Source organism: Amphimedon queenslandica, unplaced genomic scaffold, assembly GCF_000090795.2.
Source record: "Amphimedon queenslandica unplaced genomic scaffold, v1.1 AMPQUscaffold_13420, whole genome shotgun sequence".
Lineage (NCBI taxonomy): Eukaryota > Metazoa > Porifera > Demospongiae > Haplosclerida > Niphatidae > Amphimedon > Amphimedon queenslandica.
This window is the reverse complement of record NW_003546344.1, coordinates 93,381-105,905: the sequence shown is the minus strand read 5'-3', so window position 1 is coordinate 105,905 and position 12,525 is coordinate 93,381. Positions and strand designations below refer to the sequence as shown.

At 34.0% G+C, this 12,525-nt stretch overlaps 3 protein-coding genes and 1 long non-coding RNA gene across 5 annotated transcripts in view; 1 reads left to right on the top strand and 3 right to left on the bottom strand.

Annotated features, from left to right (window-relative positions):
• LOC100632538 (ficolin-1-like) overlaps positions 1 to 6,822 on the top strand; it is a 7,679-nt gene extending 857 nt beyond the window's left edge. Inside the window, exons 1-3 of one of the 2 annotated variants that reach the window (XM_019996187.1) lie at positions 4,873 to 5,041; positions 5,097 to 5,191; positions 6,179 to 6,822. In XM_019996187.1, coding sequence (XP_019851746.1) covers positions 4,960 to 5,041; positions 5,097 to 5,191; positions 6,179 to 6,724 — 723 coding nt within the window. In that variant the 5' untranslated portion in view covers positions 4,873 to 4,959 and the 3' untranslated portion in view covers positions 6,725 to 6,822. Of the gene's footprint in view, positions 1 to 4,872; positions 5,042 to 5,096; positions 5,192 to 6,178 lie in introns of those variants that run through there. The other variant, XM_011405500.2, reaches the window with a different exon arrangement.
• On the bottom strand, positions 786 to 1,808 carry LOC109581776 (uncharacterized). Its single transcript, XR_002184765.1, has 3 exons — positions 1,728 to 1,808; positions 1,578 to 1,672; positions 786 to 1,057 (listed from the first exon to the last, which is right to left on the bottom strand). It is a non-coding gene; the product is annotated as an uncharacterized LOC109581776 (long non-coding RNA).
• A 1,282-nt stretch (positions 6,823 to 8,104) lies between the features above and the next one.
• LOC109581775 (E3 ubiquitin-protein ligase NEDD4-like) lies at positions 8,105 to 8,984 on the bottom strand. The gene is made up of 4 exons (XM_019996188.1): positions 8,874 to 8,984; positions 8,607 to 8,815; positions 8,392 to 8,513; positions 8,105 to 8,253 (listed from the first exon to the last, which is right to left on the bottom strand). The coding sequence occupies exons 2-4, from the start codon at positions 8,645 to 8,647 to the stop codon at positions 8,105 to 8,107; spliced, it is 312 nt and encodes a 103-aa protein (XP_019851747.1). The 5' UTR covers positions 8,648 to 8,815; positions 8,874 to 8,984.
• A 306-nt stretch (positions 8,985 to 9,290) lies between these two features.
• LOC100634438 (mediator of RNA polymerase II transcription subunit 6-like) lies at positions 9,291 to 11,005 on the bottom strand. The gene is made up of 7 exons (XM_003386445.3): positions 10,809 to 11,005; positions 10,659 to 10,750; positions 10,024 to 10,106; positions 9,942 to 9,981; positions 9,764 to 9,826; positions 9,560 to 9,706; positions 9,291 to 9,463 (listed from the first exon to the last, which is right to left on the bottom strand). The coding sequence occupies exons 1-7, from the start codon at positions 10,976 to 10,978 to the stop codon at positions 9,318 to 9,320; spliced, it is 741 nt and encodes a 246-aa protein (XP_003386493.1). The 5' UTR covers positions 10,979 to 11,005; the 3' UTR covers positions 9,291 to 9,317.
• Positions 11,006 to 12,525: the final 1,520 nt, after the last annotated feature.

Sequence of the window (12,525 nt, the reverse complement as noted above, 5' to 3'; positions counted from 1 at the left end):
GACTATGAAAAAGGATTTGGTGACCTCAAAGGAGAGTTCTGGCTGGGACTTAACAAAATAAATCGACTTACAGCAGGACAAAGCACTAGGCTCCGTGTTGACATGGCAGATTTTAATGGGAATAAGAGGTTTGCTACTTATTCTAAATTTAATGTAGGGAATGCAGTTACAAAGTACAAACTGACTGTGTCTGGATATAAAGGCAATGCTGGAGATAGTCTGAGCTATCATAATGGAATGAAGTTCTCTACCAAGAATCAAGACAATGATGCTGGCCCCTCAGAAGACTGTTCAAAACGTTATAAAGGAGGATGGTGGTATAAACATTGTCATCATTCAAACCTCAATGGTCGCTATTTGGTTGGGCCTCACTCCTCATATGCTGATGGTGTCAATTGGTATCATTTCAAGGGACACTATTATTCACTGAAGACAACTGAAATGAAATTTAGAAGCAGTTAAACAGTCAGTGTCTACTGGAGAACTAACAGTTCATTATTGCTAGTATAGTTGAGTCCATTTATATTTACTTTTTGCCACAAATATTGAATTAATTTCAAGTCTTGTCAAATACTTTATGCGTGTACATGCAATCACAATTAACAAACACTAGCAGTGTATGTGTAGAAATGATAATGAGATTACCATTAGAAAGACATTAGAACCAAAATACACCATACTAAGAATAAATACATGTACATGTAGCATCTACATGTATGTAACAAGTGTACTTGGTCCCACCAGTGATATCAGTAATAGTGTTAGTGTACTCTACATATACCATTCATCTTATGGCTTCCCAGGATACTAGCAATAAACATATTTTATATTTACAGTATTTACATTTACTATTGACATATTTACTCTATCCATGCATCTCAGTAGTAATTTTCTGAGTCAGTACTGATTTGTCACTTGTGAAATCACAGAACTTATTACCACACCTACTGTAGCCACTGATTAAAAACAGAAATATAAAAAAACTACACACAATGTTTTAGCAAATTTTTAGAGTAAAATTAACACTTCCATTTTGCCCAGAAACAGCTCAATTTCTCTACAAAATATAAGAGCACTGTAATAGCACTTTTGCTGCCTAAAATATTGAATACAAAGACTTAGTTTGTATTCTTTTTAGAACATTTGATTAACAAATATGAGAACCTTATTTTGTACCTTGAATACAACAACAGATACATGTATGTGATGTGTTTGTCTATCATCATTAATGAAGTATACATATCATTCCATTCAATGCCATCTCTATCTTTACTGAACAATTATACTGTACATCAAATACTGATGACATATATATAAAACAACAACAACAACAACAACAACAATAATAATACCATATACGGCATATATTTCGCGGGTATAAAATTTTGCAATTTGGCTGCATTTTTTGTATTTGCAAATAAAATTTTTTGCAATTTCAATGTAATTACCACACCTACTATACAATCAGCACGCTATTTTGCGGAAATTAATTTCACAAATTTTTCTAAAACACGAAAATCGCGAAATTTAATTTCCGGGAAATATATGCTGTATACGGTAATAATAATAATTCTTACATCAATGCTGTTAAAGCGTGGTAAGTAACTCCTTGTTGGTGTTGGTTGTTATTCAATCTGCTCTTCTTATGTTCGGTCATCTTAAAGAGGTTGTCCTGGTAAGATGATTAAGAAACACATTATTTCACATTATTATTATTTTTTGAATACTTATAGTTTTGTCATTTCCTTTCTTGTCACAGTAAAGCTAGTGATATATACATACTGACATCAATTGATGTAGCCCGCTGCAGCTCATTAAATGGCCCTCAAAAATCCTACAAAACTTTATTAAAGTGATTATGAGCTACAGTACTAATGATTGACTACCAACAAGCCTTTATCTGACCTTCTGAATAAATAAGCAAGCATCTTTCTTTCAGTGGCCACTCCTCTAAATTAGTACCCACGTGCTTCCACGTGGTCATTCTCACTGAAAATCATTTTAAAAAAATTTTTTTAGTGAAGTTTATTAACAAAATTATTATTATTAATTTAGTTTCTTTATTTTATTGAAGTGGGAGGACCTGCTTGTTGCTTGGCATTAGGAGCCTGTGGAACAGTTTTACTGTCAACAGATTCTCCTCTAACAGTAACACCAGAAGCACCTAATGGAGGAGAGAGGGTGATTGTGTTGTTATATATATATTATACCTCAATCCAAAGACATTTTGTTTCAATAGATTCTTAGTGCCTCTGTCCTTAGAGAGAGAGGGGAAATGGCATAGAACAGCCTCAGAGTACGGTACCTTCTTAGCCTATCACGGGAGCAGAGTAGAGAACTTTCACTCAATCGCACACAACAGACTCCTCAGTCACATTAACAAGGTAGTGTAGAGCCACACCCAAATACCAAACACAACCCACTCATTTAATTACCACTTCTGTGACCTGTGATTATGTACATGTGTATTGATTGTTATTAAATTTTAATGGAAAATCTTGTTTTGTTTTTGTTTGCCAAATAAACTCAACAGCAGATTCACTGATTGAATGGTAAGCCAAGAGAAGACAATGGAACATGATAGTAACTGGAGTCACTTACGAACTTTCACTATGTTGTTTATGCCAACACTAAGACAATGTATTCTCATTTAATTAAGTTTAGTATATTTAGTGAAGGAACTTATCTTGTAGACTGGTAGGAAATTTCAGTAGTCGTTGTACTAGCCATTTTTAGACAAGCTTTTAAAATTCATAAAAAATCTAATTCTGATAGAAATCTCTGATAGAAATCAGCTCAAACTTTCTACACAACATAAGTACACCTATATCTATCAGAAAATGTAATAAAATTGTGGAATTCTCTCCTTTTCAATTTTGGTGAAATTTGACCAAAATCTGTACTATATATATATATTACAGGGACTTTCCCTCAGTATTTGATCAACTTTAAAAATTTGTAAAAATCTAAGAATAAGCTCAAACTTTTCCATCTCAAGAAATTGCCCATGCGCAATGTTTTAAACTTCCTTCAACTACAGTCCCCACTGGTGAATCCAATGCACAGGCTGACAACTTAGAATGTTTTGCAGAAATGGCCCTTAAAAGATGGAGAATAACAAGTCATACGTCTATTACATTCTATTCTACTGGTGATCATTCTTCATACGCATATCAGAAAAATTAATTGAAATGGCAAATCACCTCCTAACCATTTTTGATTTGGCCACACACACATGCCCTGTAGTACAATACTCACAATAGTAATTTTTACTGTGAGTGTGAGCCAGATTAACCTACTGATTGACTGACAGGCCAAGAGAAGGCAATGAAATGGAATAGTGAATTAAGACACTTACCAACTTTCATAATGTTGTTTATGCCAACACTAAGACAAATTTAGTGAAGGAAGTTATCTTAGACTGGTAGGAAATTTCAGTACTCGTTGTACTAGTCATTTTTAGACAAGCTTACCAACTTTCATAATGTTGTTTATGCCAACACTAAGACAAATTTAGTGAAGGAAGTTATCTTAGACTGGTAGGAAATTTCAGTACTCGTTGTACTAGCCATTTTTAGACAAGCTTAGCTTTTAAAATTTATAAAAAAAATCTAATTCTGATAGAAATCAGCTCAAACTTTCTACACCACATATGTACATTTGTATCTATCAGAAAATGTAATAAAATTGAGGAATTCTCTCCTTTTCAATTTTGGTGAAATTTGACCAAAATCTGTACAATATTACAGAGACTTTCCCTCAGTATTTAATCAATTTTAAAAATTGGTAAAAATCTAATTTTAATTAGAATAAGCTCAAACTTTTCTGTCTGAAGAAATTGCCCATGCGCAATGTTTTAAACTTCCTTCAACTACAGTCCCCACTGGTGAATCCAATGCACAGGCTGACAACTTAGAATGTTTCGCAGAAATGGCCCTTAAAAAATGGAGAATAACAAGTCATGCGTTTATTACATCCTATTCTACTAATGATCATTCTTCATACACATATCAGAAAAATTAATTGAAATGGCAAATCACCTCCTAACCATTTTTGATTTGGCCACACACACATGCCCTGTAGTACAATACTCACAATAGTAATTTTTACTGTGAGTGCGAGCCGGTAGTAGATTAACCCACTGATTCTGAATGACTGACAAGCCAAGAGAAGGCAATAAAATGGAATAGTAAATTAAGACACTGACCAACTTTCAATTGTAGTTCCTGCCAATAGTTATTGGACCGACTTCCATTTCCTTTTTATGATATAATTAATAATATACATTCTTATATCCATCAAGTATTGTTCTATTATGCCTATGGCAATCGACCAATGAAATTGCAGTATTCGACGTAGCTACATTATTTTGTATCATACATTCATCTCATTAGATGATAATGTACATGTACCTTAATTACTTTAACTAAAAATACTGTTTATCGTGTCTTTATTATTGTCTTATGGTCTTTCTCTATCTGTTCCTTCTCCTTTTTTTGGTCTGTGGAATTTTTACTATGCCTTGAAACTTTATAATCAATGCACAAGAAGATATACAACATTGTAAGTACAGTTAACCTTCATTTATGATCATGATACAAAATAGAATGTTTATGAATTAATTTATAATATTAAAAGCAAATAAAGAACATTAAAAATGGAAAAGTAGCAGGATTAAATTGGAAAAAAGTAAAGAACAAGAGGGTGCTTGCAAACTGGTGGGATAAGAAATACTGCATGAATATCTATGGTTTGCACAAGCTTACTTGACCACACCTTCTAATTACCCCACCCAGATCTGTAAAGCTTCATTTCCTATTACAAAAATTGGCAGTTTTTGTAATAGGAAATGAAGCTGCAGCATGTTATAAAAGCAGTAGCTATACACAAAAACTCATCACTGGTAGCCTCAGTAAAAGAATTGTTCAGCATTAGTTCTATACAGCAAGTCAAGACAAGATGGATTCCTGTTCTTATTTTAAGCTGATAGGATGCTTCATTCTTATTAGCATTGCTACTGCACAGGAAACACAAAAAGCATGTAAGTCATACAGTAATAATAATGATTAGACATACTGTATCTATTTTACTAATAGGTTGCCTTCCTCGTAATTGTAAGGAAGCATATGAAAAGGGTAAAGTATGCAGTGGAGTATATACCGTGAAACCTGATGAACTGCCAGCCTTTGACGTAAATATATTAATATTAACAGTATATAGAACCATTTATAATAAATTTGCAATGTCCCAATTGGTAAAAAAACCTGTACAAAAGTACCTCTAAAATAGTGTTGTGCTAGTTCCAACGGAACTAGAACTAAATCTATTTTAGTACATCTATTTTTTTCCTAGTTCTAGTTCCAAGAACTAGCACTAGAACTGAACTACATTGATACAAAAAACCAAAACTAGAACTAAAACTAGAATTTGACAAATTAAAGCACTGGAACTAAAAAGATTTAGCTATTAAGAACTTGAAACTAAAATGTGCACTTATAAATCACTAGAACTAAAACTAGAACTAAAACGCTACCCTTTTAATAACTGAAACTAAAACTAGAACTGAAATGGAGCCCTTTTAATAACTAAAACTAAAACTAAAACTAGAACTAAAACGGTACCCTTTTGAATAACTAAAACTAAAACTATAGAACTAAAATGCTACCCTTTTAAGTTATTAAAATTAAATTTCATTAAAAAATTATAAAAATCACCTAGAAATGGTGTATTAGTAGGACTAAAACTAGAACTATAAGGCCAGAATCAGAATTTGGCATGGAACTAAAATTAAAACTAAAGCTAAAACGGAAGTACTAGTAGAACTAAAACTAGAACTGAAACTAGAAATGAAGTACTGGTAAAACTAAAACTAGAACTAAAACTAGAAATGGAGTACTGGTAGAACTAAAACTAGAACTAAAACTAGAAATGGAGTACTGGTAAAACTAAAACTAAAACTAAAACTAGAAATGATGGAGTACTGGTAAAACTAAAACTAGAACTAAAACTAGAAATGGAGTAGTTGGTAGAACTAAAACTAGAACTAAAACAGAAAATAGAGTACTGCACAACACTACTCTAAAATGAGGACACCTCTGCATTAAGGACAGGTAGTGTGGGCCCAATGGTGTCCTTAATAAAGAGGCTACACTGTAGCAGCATATAACTTGCATTATAGGTTTATTGTGATATGAGTAATGGGGGTGGCTGGACTGTATTTCAAAGGAGAATGGATGGTTCTGTTAACTTCTACCTCAACTGGGCTGACTATGAAAAAGGATTTGGTGACCTCAAAGGAGAGTTCTGGCTGGGACTTAACAAAATAAATCGACTTACAGCAGGACAAAGCACTAGGCTTCGTGTTGACATGGCAGATTTTAATGGGAATAAGAGGTTTGCTACATATTCTAAATTTAATGTAGGGAATGCAGTTACAAAGTACAAACTGACTGTGTCTGGATATAAAGGCAATGCTGGAGATAGTCTGAGCGCTCATAATGGAATGAAGTTCTCTACCAAGAATCAAGACAATGATGCCGCCTCAGGAAACTGTGCAATAGTTTATAAAGGAGCATGGTGGTATAGAGCATGTCATGCTTCAAACCTCAATGGCCTCTATTTGGTTGGCCATCACTCCTCATATGCTAATGGTGTCAATTGGTATCATTTCAAGGGACACTATTATTCTCTGAAGACAACTGAAATGAAACTTAGAAGCAGTTAAACAGTCAGTGTCTACTGGAGAACTAACAGTTCATTGTTGCTAGTGTAGTTGAGTCCATTTATATTTACTTTTTGCTACAAATATTGAATTGATTTCAAGTCTTGTCAAATACATTATGAGTGTACATGTACATGCAATCACAATTAACAAACACTAGCAGTGTATGTGTAGAAATGATAATGAGGTTACCATTAGAAAGGCATTAGGACCAGAATACTAAGAATAAATACATGTAGCATGTACATGTATGTAACAAGTATACTTGGTCCCACCAGTGATATCAGTAATAGTGTACTCTACATAGAACCATTCATCTTATGGCTTCCCAGGATACAAGCAATAAACATATTTTATATTCACAGTATTTACATTTCCTATTGACATATTTACTCTATACATGCATCTTGTATTTTTCTGAGTCAGTACTGATTTGTCATTTGTGAAATCACAGAACTTACATGTATTACCACACCTACTGTAGCCACTGATTAAAAACACAAATACAAAAAACTACACACAATATTTTAGCAAATTTTTAGAGTAAAATTAACATTTCTATTTTGCCCAGAAACAGCTCAAATTCTCTACACAATATAAAAGCACTGTGATAGCACTTTTGCTGCCTAAAATATTAGATACAAAGACTCAGTTTGTATTCTTTTTAGAACATTTGATTAACAAATATGAGAACCTTATTTTGTACCTTGAATACACCAACAGATACATGTATGTGATGTGTTTGTCTATCATCATTAATGAAGTATACATATCATTCCATTCAATGCCATCTCTACCTTTACTGAACAATATACTGTACATCAAATACTGATGACATATTGCATGCAGTAAAATTATGTCAGGCAAATAATAGAGTAACTGACCTGTAGTAGTAAGTAAATTCACAATAATTTTGACTAATATTAAATAAAGCTCTAGCATATTATAAAAGCAGTAGTTGTACACAAACACTCATCACTGGTAGCCTACAGTAAAAGGATTGTTCAGTATTAGTTCTATACAGCAAGTCAAGACAAGATGGATTCCTGTTCTTATTTTAAGCTGATAGGATGCTTCATTCTTATTAGCATTGCTACTGCACAGGAAACACAACATATGTTATGTTATATAATAACAATAACAATAATAATAATAATAATAATAATAATAATAATAACAATAACAGACATAACTAACTATTTACTAATTTAGCTTGTCTCCCTTGTGACTGACTGTAAGGAGGTATATGATCAAGGTAAAATGTGCAGTGGAGTATATACTGTTATACAATAACAATAACAATGATAATAATAATAATAATAATAATAATAATAATAATAATAATAATAATAATAATAATAATAATAACAATAACAGACATAACTAACTCACAAATGTAGCTTGTCTCCCTTGTGACTGACTGTAAGGAGGTATATGATCAAGGTAAAATGTGCAGTGGAGTATGTACTGTGAAACCTGATGAACTACCAGCCTTTGACATAAAGATAATATGTCTGAATAAATGAAGAATGCTGCATAAAATAAAGAGAGACAATCCATTAAAATTGTACTGGACAACCTTGCTAATATTTAATATTTATAATAGAAATGTGGTAAAAATACAAAGAAGTAGTAGTTGGCCATTTAAATACCAATATTCTGTTTCTTACCATCAACAATGTTCTTGTGGCATATTGCCATTCTACAGACACGACCAATGAACTTGATATAGTCTAAATAATATTCATTATACACACTAGAGTCTGGATTGATCTGTAGCATATAATCATCACTGGAAATAAAATAAAATAATAATTATACACATACATTTATATGTAAATGGATTGTAAAATATACTATTTTAATTATTATTACTGTTGAATACATTGCGGAATATTCAGAGAGTCTGTAATAAGGATTGAACATTTCATGAGATAATAAATGAAACCAATCCCTAATCAATAATAAATAAATAAATAAATAATTAGTTATTAATTGATTGCTACATTACTCCATGGCAGTGGTTGGACTGTGGTCTCTTCCTCTCTCTCTCTCCTCCTCGCCTGTTTCATCACCTGAGGACACCTCCATCAACTGTAATAAAAGCAACAACAAGAACAACAACAACAACAATTATAATAATAATTCTTACATCAATCTGTTAAGACATGGGGTAGGTAACTCCTTGTTGCTGTTGGTTGCTTCTTATGTTTGGTCATAGTCTCGCCCCGCCCCTTCACTTTGTGTCATTCCCATTCTTGTCACAGTAAAGCTAAAGTGATACATACTGACATCAGTTGATGGTTTATTATGTAAAATAACTTTTGGTTAGTGAGTAAATCTAGTTTATTTGCTTACTCTAATTCTTGATAGCCCACTGCAGCTCATTAAATGACCCTCAAAAATCCTAGAAAACTTTATGAAGGTGATTAGCTACAGTATTAACGATAGACTACCAACAAGCCTTTATCTAGAGGTATTCTTCTGAATAAATAAGCATACATCTTTCTTTCAGTGGCCACTCCCCCAAATTAGTACCCACGTGCTTGCACGTGGTCATTCTCATTAGTGAGGTTTATTGACAAAATTATTATTATTAATTTAGTTTCTTTCTTTTAGTGTCTGGTAATTTTATTTCACTGTTTATTGAAGTGGGAGGAGCTGCTGGTTGCTTGGCATTAGGGGCCTGTGGAACAACTTTACTGTCAACAGATTCTCCTCTAACAGTAACACCAGGAGCACCTAATGGAGGAGAGAGGATGGAGGAGGGAGGGAGTAAAAGACAATGGAGGAGGGAGGGAGGGAGTAAAAGATAATGATATATACAAATTGTTGTACTTGGAAGAGGCTTGCCATCCTCTTTTGGCTGTACAACTTTAGGCGGGAACTGTTTGATGAGTTCTAATAAGAGCCCGTCTACACGCTTCCTTTGCATCTCTGAAGGTTCATTCTTTGTCTTACTAGTAGTCTGAGATGTAGTCTCTTCTGTAGTTCATAATTAATTGATAATATTAATGGCAATAATAATAATAATAGTCTAACCAGAGTCTCCTGGGAATTTCCAATAATATCCTTGACTTGGACCATACCTGGCATAAGATTGAGCTGTGTTTGTGTGTGTGTGTGTGTGTATTAGATCACACAATAGATAATAGAGTCAGTGAAAAATGGCATAGATAATACCAAAAGTACTCTTGATAATACTAATGAACACACTAACCTTCTTCAAAAGCTTGATGAATAAGGTGCAATGAAGAGAGCTAGTAATAATTAAAAATTTTTAAATTGCTTGACTGACTTACAAGTCGAGAATTGATGACCGAATGCAAATCAGGACACTGATAGACCACACCTCCAAGTACGTAATAATTTGCCAAAGGGATAACTAAAAATTAAAGGCACATTCGGACTATCCATATCTTCTATATTTGATTCAAAGTTACCCACCTGGAACACACATTGTTGATTGTACACACTACACATATACATATACAATGAATAATCTGCCCTTGCTTATTCATATCTTTCCTGTGAATGACGTTGCCCATTTATAATGATATTCATTGTGATACCGTAAACAGAAAAATTTTCAGGCCGCCATTGTGGAGGTATACTATCATTAGCTACAATGGACCAACAGGCTAAAAACTGTCAATTCTACTTCTCCACGCCACCCCAGTGGCTCTAAACAGTTGCAGACTACTGAGAAGAAAGATAAATGTTGCAATTTTTTACTTTTGAGGCTATAACTGCTTACTCTCCTTACAAAACGGCAGAAAGTGTATCGAGCTCCATTGGAAACAGTGCAGCAATACCTCCACAATGGCGGCCTGAAAAAATTCTATTTACGGTATCACAATGAATATCATTATAAATGGGCAACATCATTCATAGGAAAGATATGAATAGGTGGCCCCCACTTGTTTATTTATCATACCTTTCTCTGGTGACTGCCTGTGCACCTTTTTAATGACATAAAGGACCGGCTCTTGTACCAGGAATAAGGAATATTCAATACCAGTCATATTACTAAAATATGAATAACAATAATAATAAAGCAATAATTATATACCCATATGATACCTACACTAAGTGAGAGGGGTCACCCCTTTGCATTCTTATCACTTCGTTATTGCACGTTCTGTCATAGAACGGGTTGCTCCTTTGAGAGAAGTAGTCCATGATATTGTCCTGGTTTAGGTTCGGGATCCAAGATCTGTCGTGCCACGACATCATTAATTTGTTGTTAGACGCCATTTTTATCAATAGTCACGCCTCTTCTCAGTCCCACCTGCACCGCGTACTGCGCGTAGGCGCGTACCGTACCATACCATTTGCCAGGCATTTGGCGCGAATATTATTATTATTATTATTAATTTATTTTATTACAATTATTATTATCATCAAAGCAAAATGATAAGTAATAACAAACACAGTAGAACAATAATTAAGGGCAAGGTTTCATTTAGGTTCATTTGTTAAAAGTTATAAAATATCAGTGAGGGGAACACAAAGAAACAGCAAAATACATGTAGTTATTTGTAATTCAAAACTTAAAACCAACTCCGATGCTAAACTGGGGTCCAATGATATCATGTCCCTGCCCTACAACACCAGCTCCCACTCCAACTCCCCAGGTATCAGCTCCAGCAACTCTAACACCACCAGCTGCACCCCAGTTACTACCAGGTCCATTTGGAAATGTGCCTGCAAACCCTATACCACTTGGATTAAACATAGCCTTGTCAATGGCATTAGCAGCATCAGTCATTTTTAGAATTTAGAAGGTTGAAGGCTCCTCTTGAAAAAAATTTGTAACTTGCTTATTCAATGCTAAGGTCTGTTTGTGATTGCTTTCTTTTATGCTGTAACAAGGGGATTTTATATAGCTGATAATGCATGTTGTGTTTGTTGATCTGTGATAATTGTGTACCAGTAAGTGTTTGTGTGGTCAGCATATAGTTGTGTCAGCATAATGTGTCTGTTGTGTCAGCAAAATTAATGAATAATGATGATAATAATTATCATTATAACAAATACTCATACTGTAAGCATGGTAAAATTAATAGTATAAAAAATAACAAAAAGAGTACATAAAAGCACACATGATGGTAAAGGTATCAGTTAATCAAATTTCCCTTCATGACTCTGTGAGTTTGTACAGGTCGTGTCTCTTCTGCTTTGAAGTTGGTATTTAATCTCTCACTTCATCAACTACACCCAAATCTAAAAAGACACAAATCATGACTGAATGCTAATATGCCTTAGGGTGGGTATTAATTGCGCTCTTAAATTTTAGCGTTTTTAAGGGAACCCTGATTTAGCAAAATGTAATATTAGCGAAAATAGTAAGAAAATCAATGGTAAAACCCCCATTCAATAGCATAACACTACTCAAGAAACCCAATCTGTACATATAAGCAGTGGCGTAGCTGAGGTTTGTTACCATCGAAGTGGCCTTATAACAGTGGCGGATCTGGGTGCAAGTTAATGGTAGGGCCAGGAAGTGGGTGTGTCCACTTTCAACCAGTTATTTTATGGTTATGTATCTTTTGGCCATTTTTATGACAATTTCCTCATCTATACAGTGCTTAGAATGCTCTTGAAGCACTTGTAGGTACTCTGGTGTGGCTTGTGGTTTGCTTTATCTAAACTTGAGGCAGGGAATTGTTTACATTGCATCTAATGAATCTCATTACTGACTTCTGATGCCCGGGCCATGGCCCGTCTAGGCCCGGGCCCAGATCCGCCACTGCCTTATAACTATATTCATTGGAATCATTGCAAGTACAACCCAAAAGATA

Coding starts and splice junctions, on each gene's coding strand:
- LOC109581775 (XM_019996188.1), bottom strand. CDS start 8,647: ATGTTCAATCCTTATTACAGACTCTCTGAATATTCCGCAAT. Junction 8,514..8,606: donor CTCTCTGAATATTCCGCAAT/GTATTCAACAGT, acceptor TTTTATTTCCAG/TGATGATTATATGCTACAGA. Junction 8,254..8,391: donor CCACAAGAACATTGTTGATG/GTAAGAAACAGA, acceptor TATTTTATGCAG/CATTCTTCATTTATTCAGAC.
- LOC100634438 (XM_003386445.3), bottom strand. CDS start 10,978: ATGGCGTCTAACAACAAATTAATGATGTCGTGGCACGACAGATCTTGG. Junction 9,827..9,941: donor TCATCAAGCTTTTGAAGAAG/GTTAGTGTGTTC, acceptor ACACAAACACAG/CTCAATCTTATGCCAGGTAT. Junction 9,464..9,559: donor GGATGGCAAGCCTCTTCCAA/GTACAACAATTT, acceptor CTCCTCCATTAG/GTGCTCCTGGTGTTACTGTT.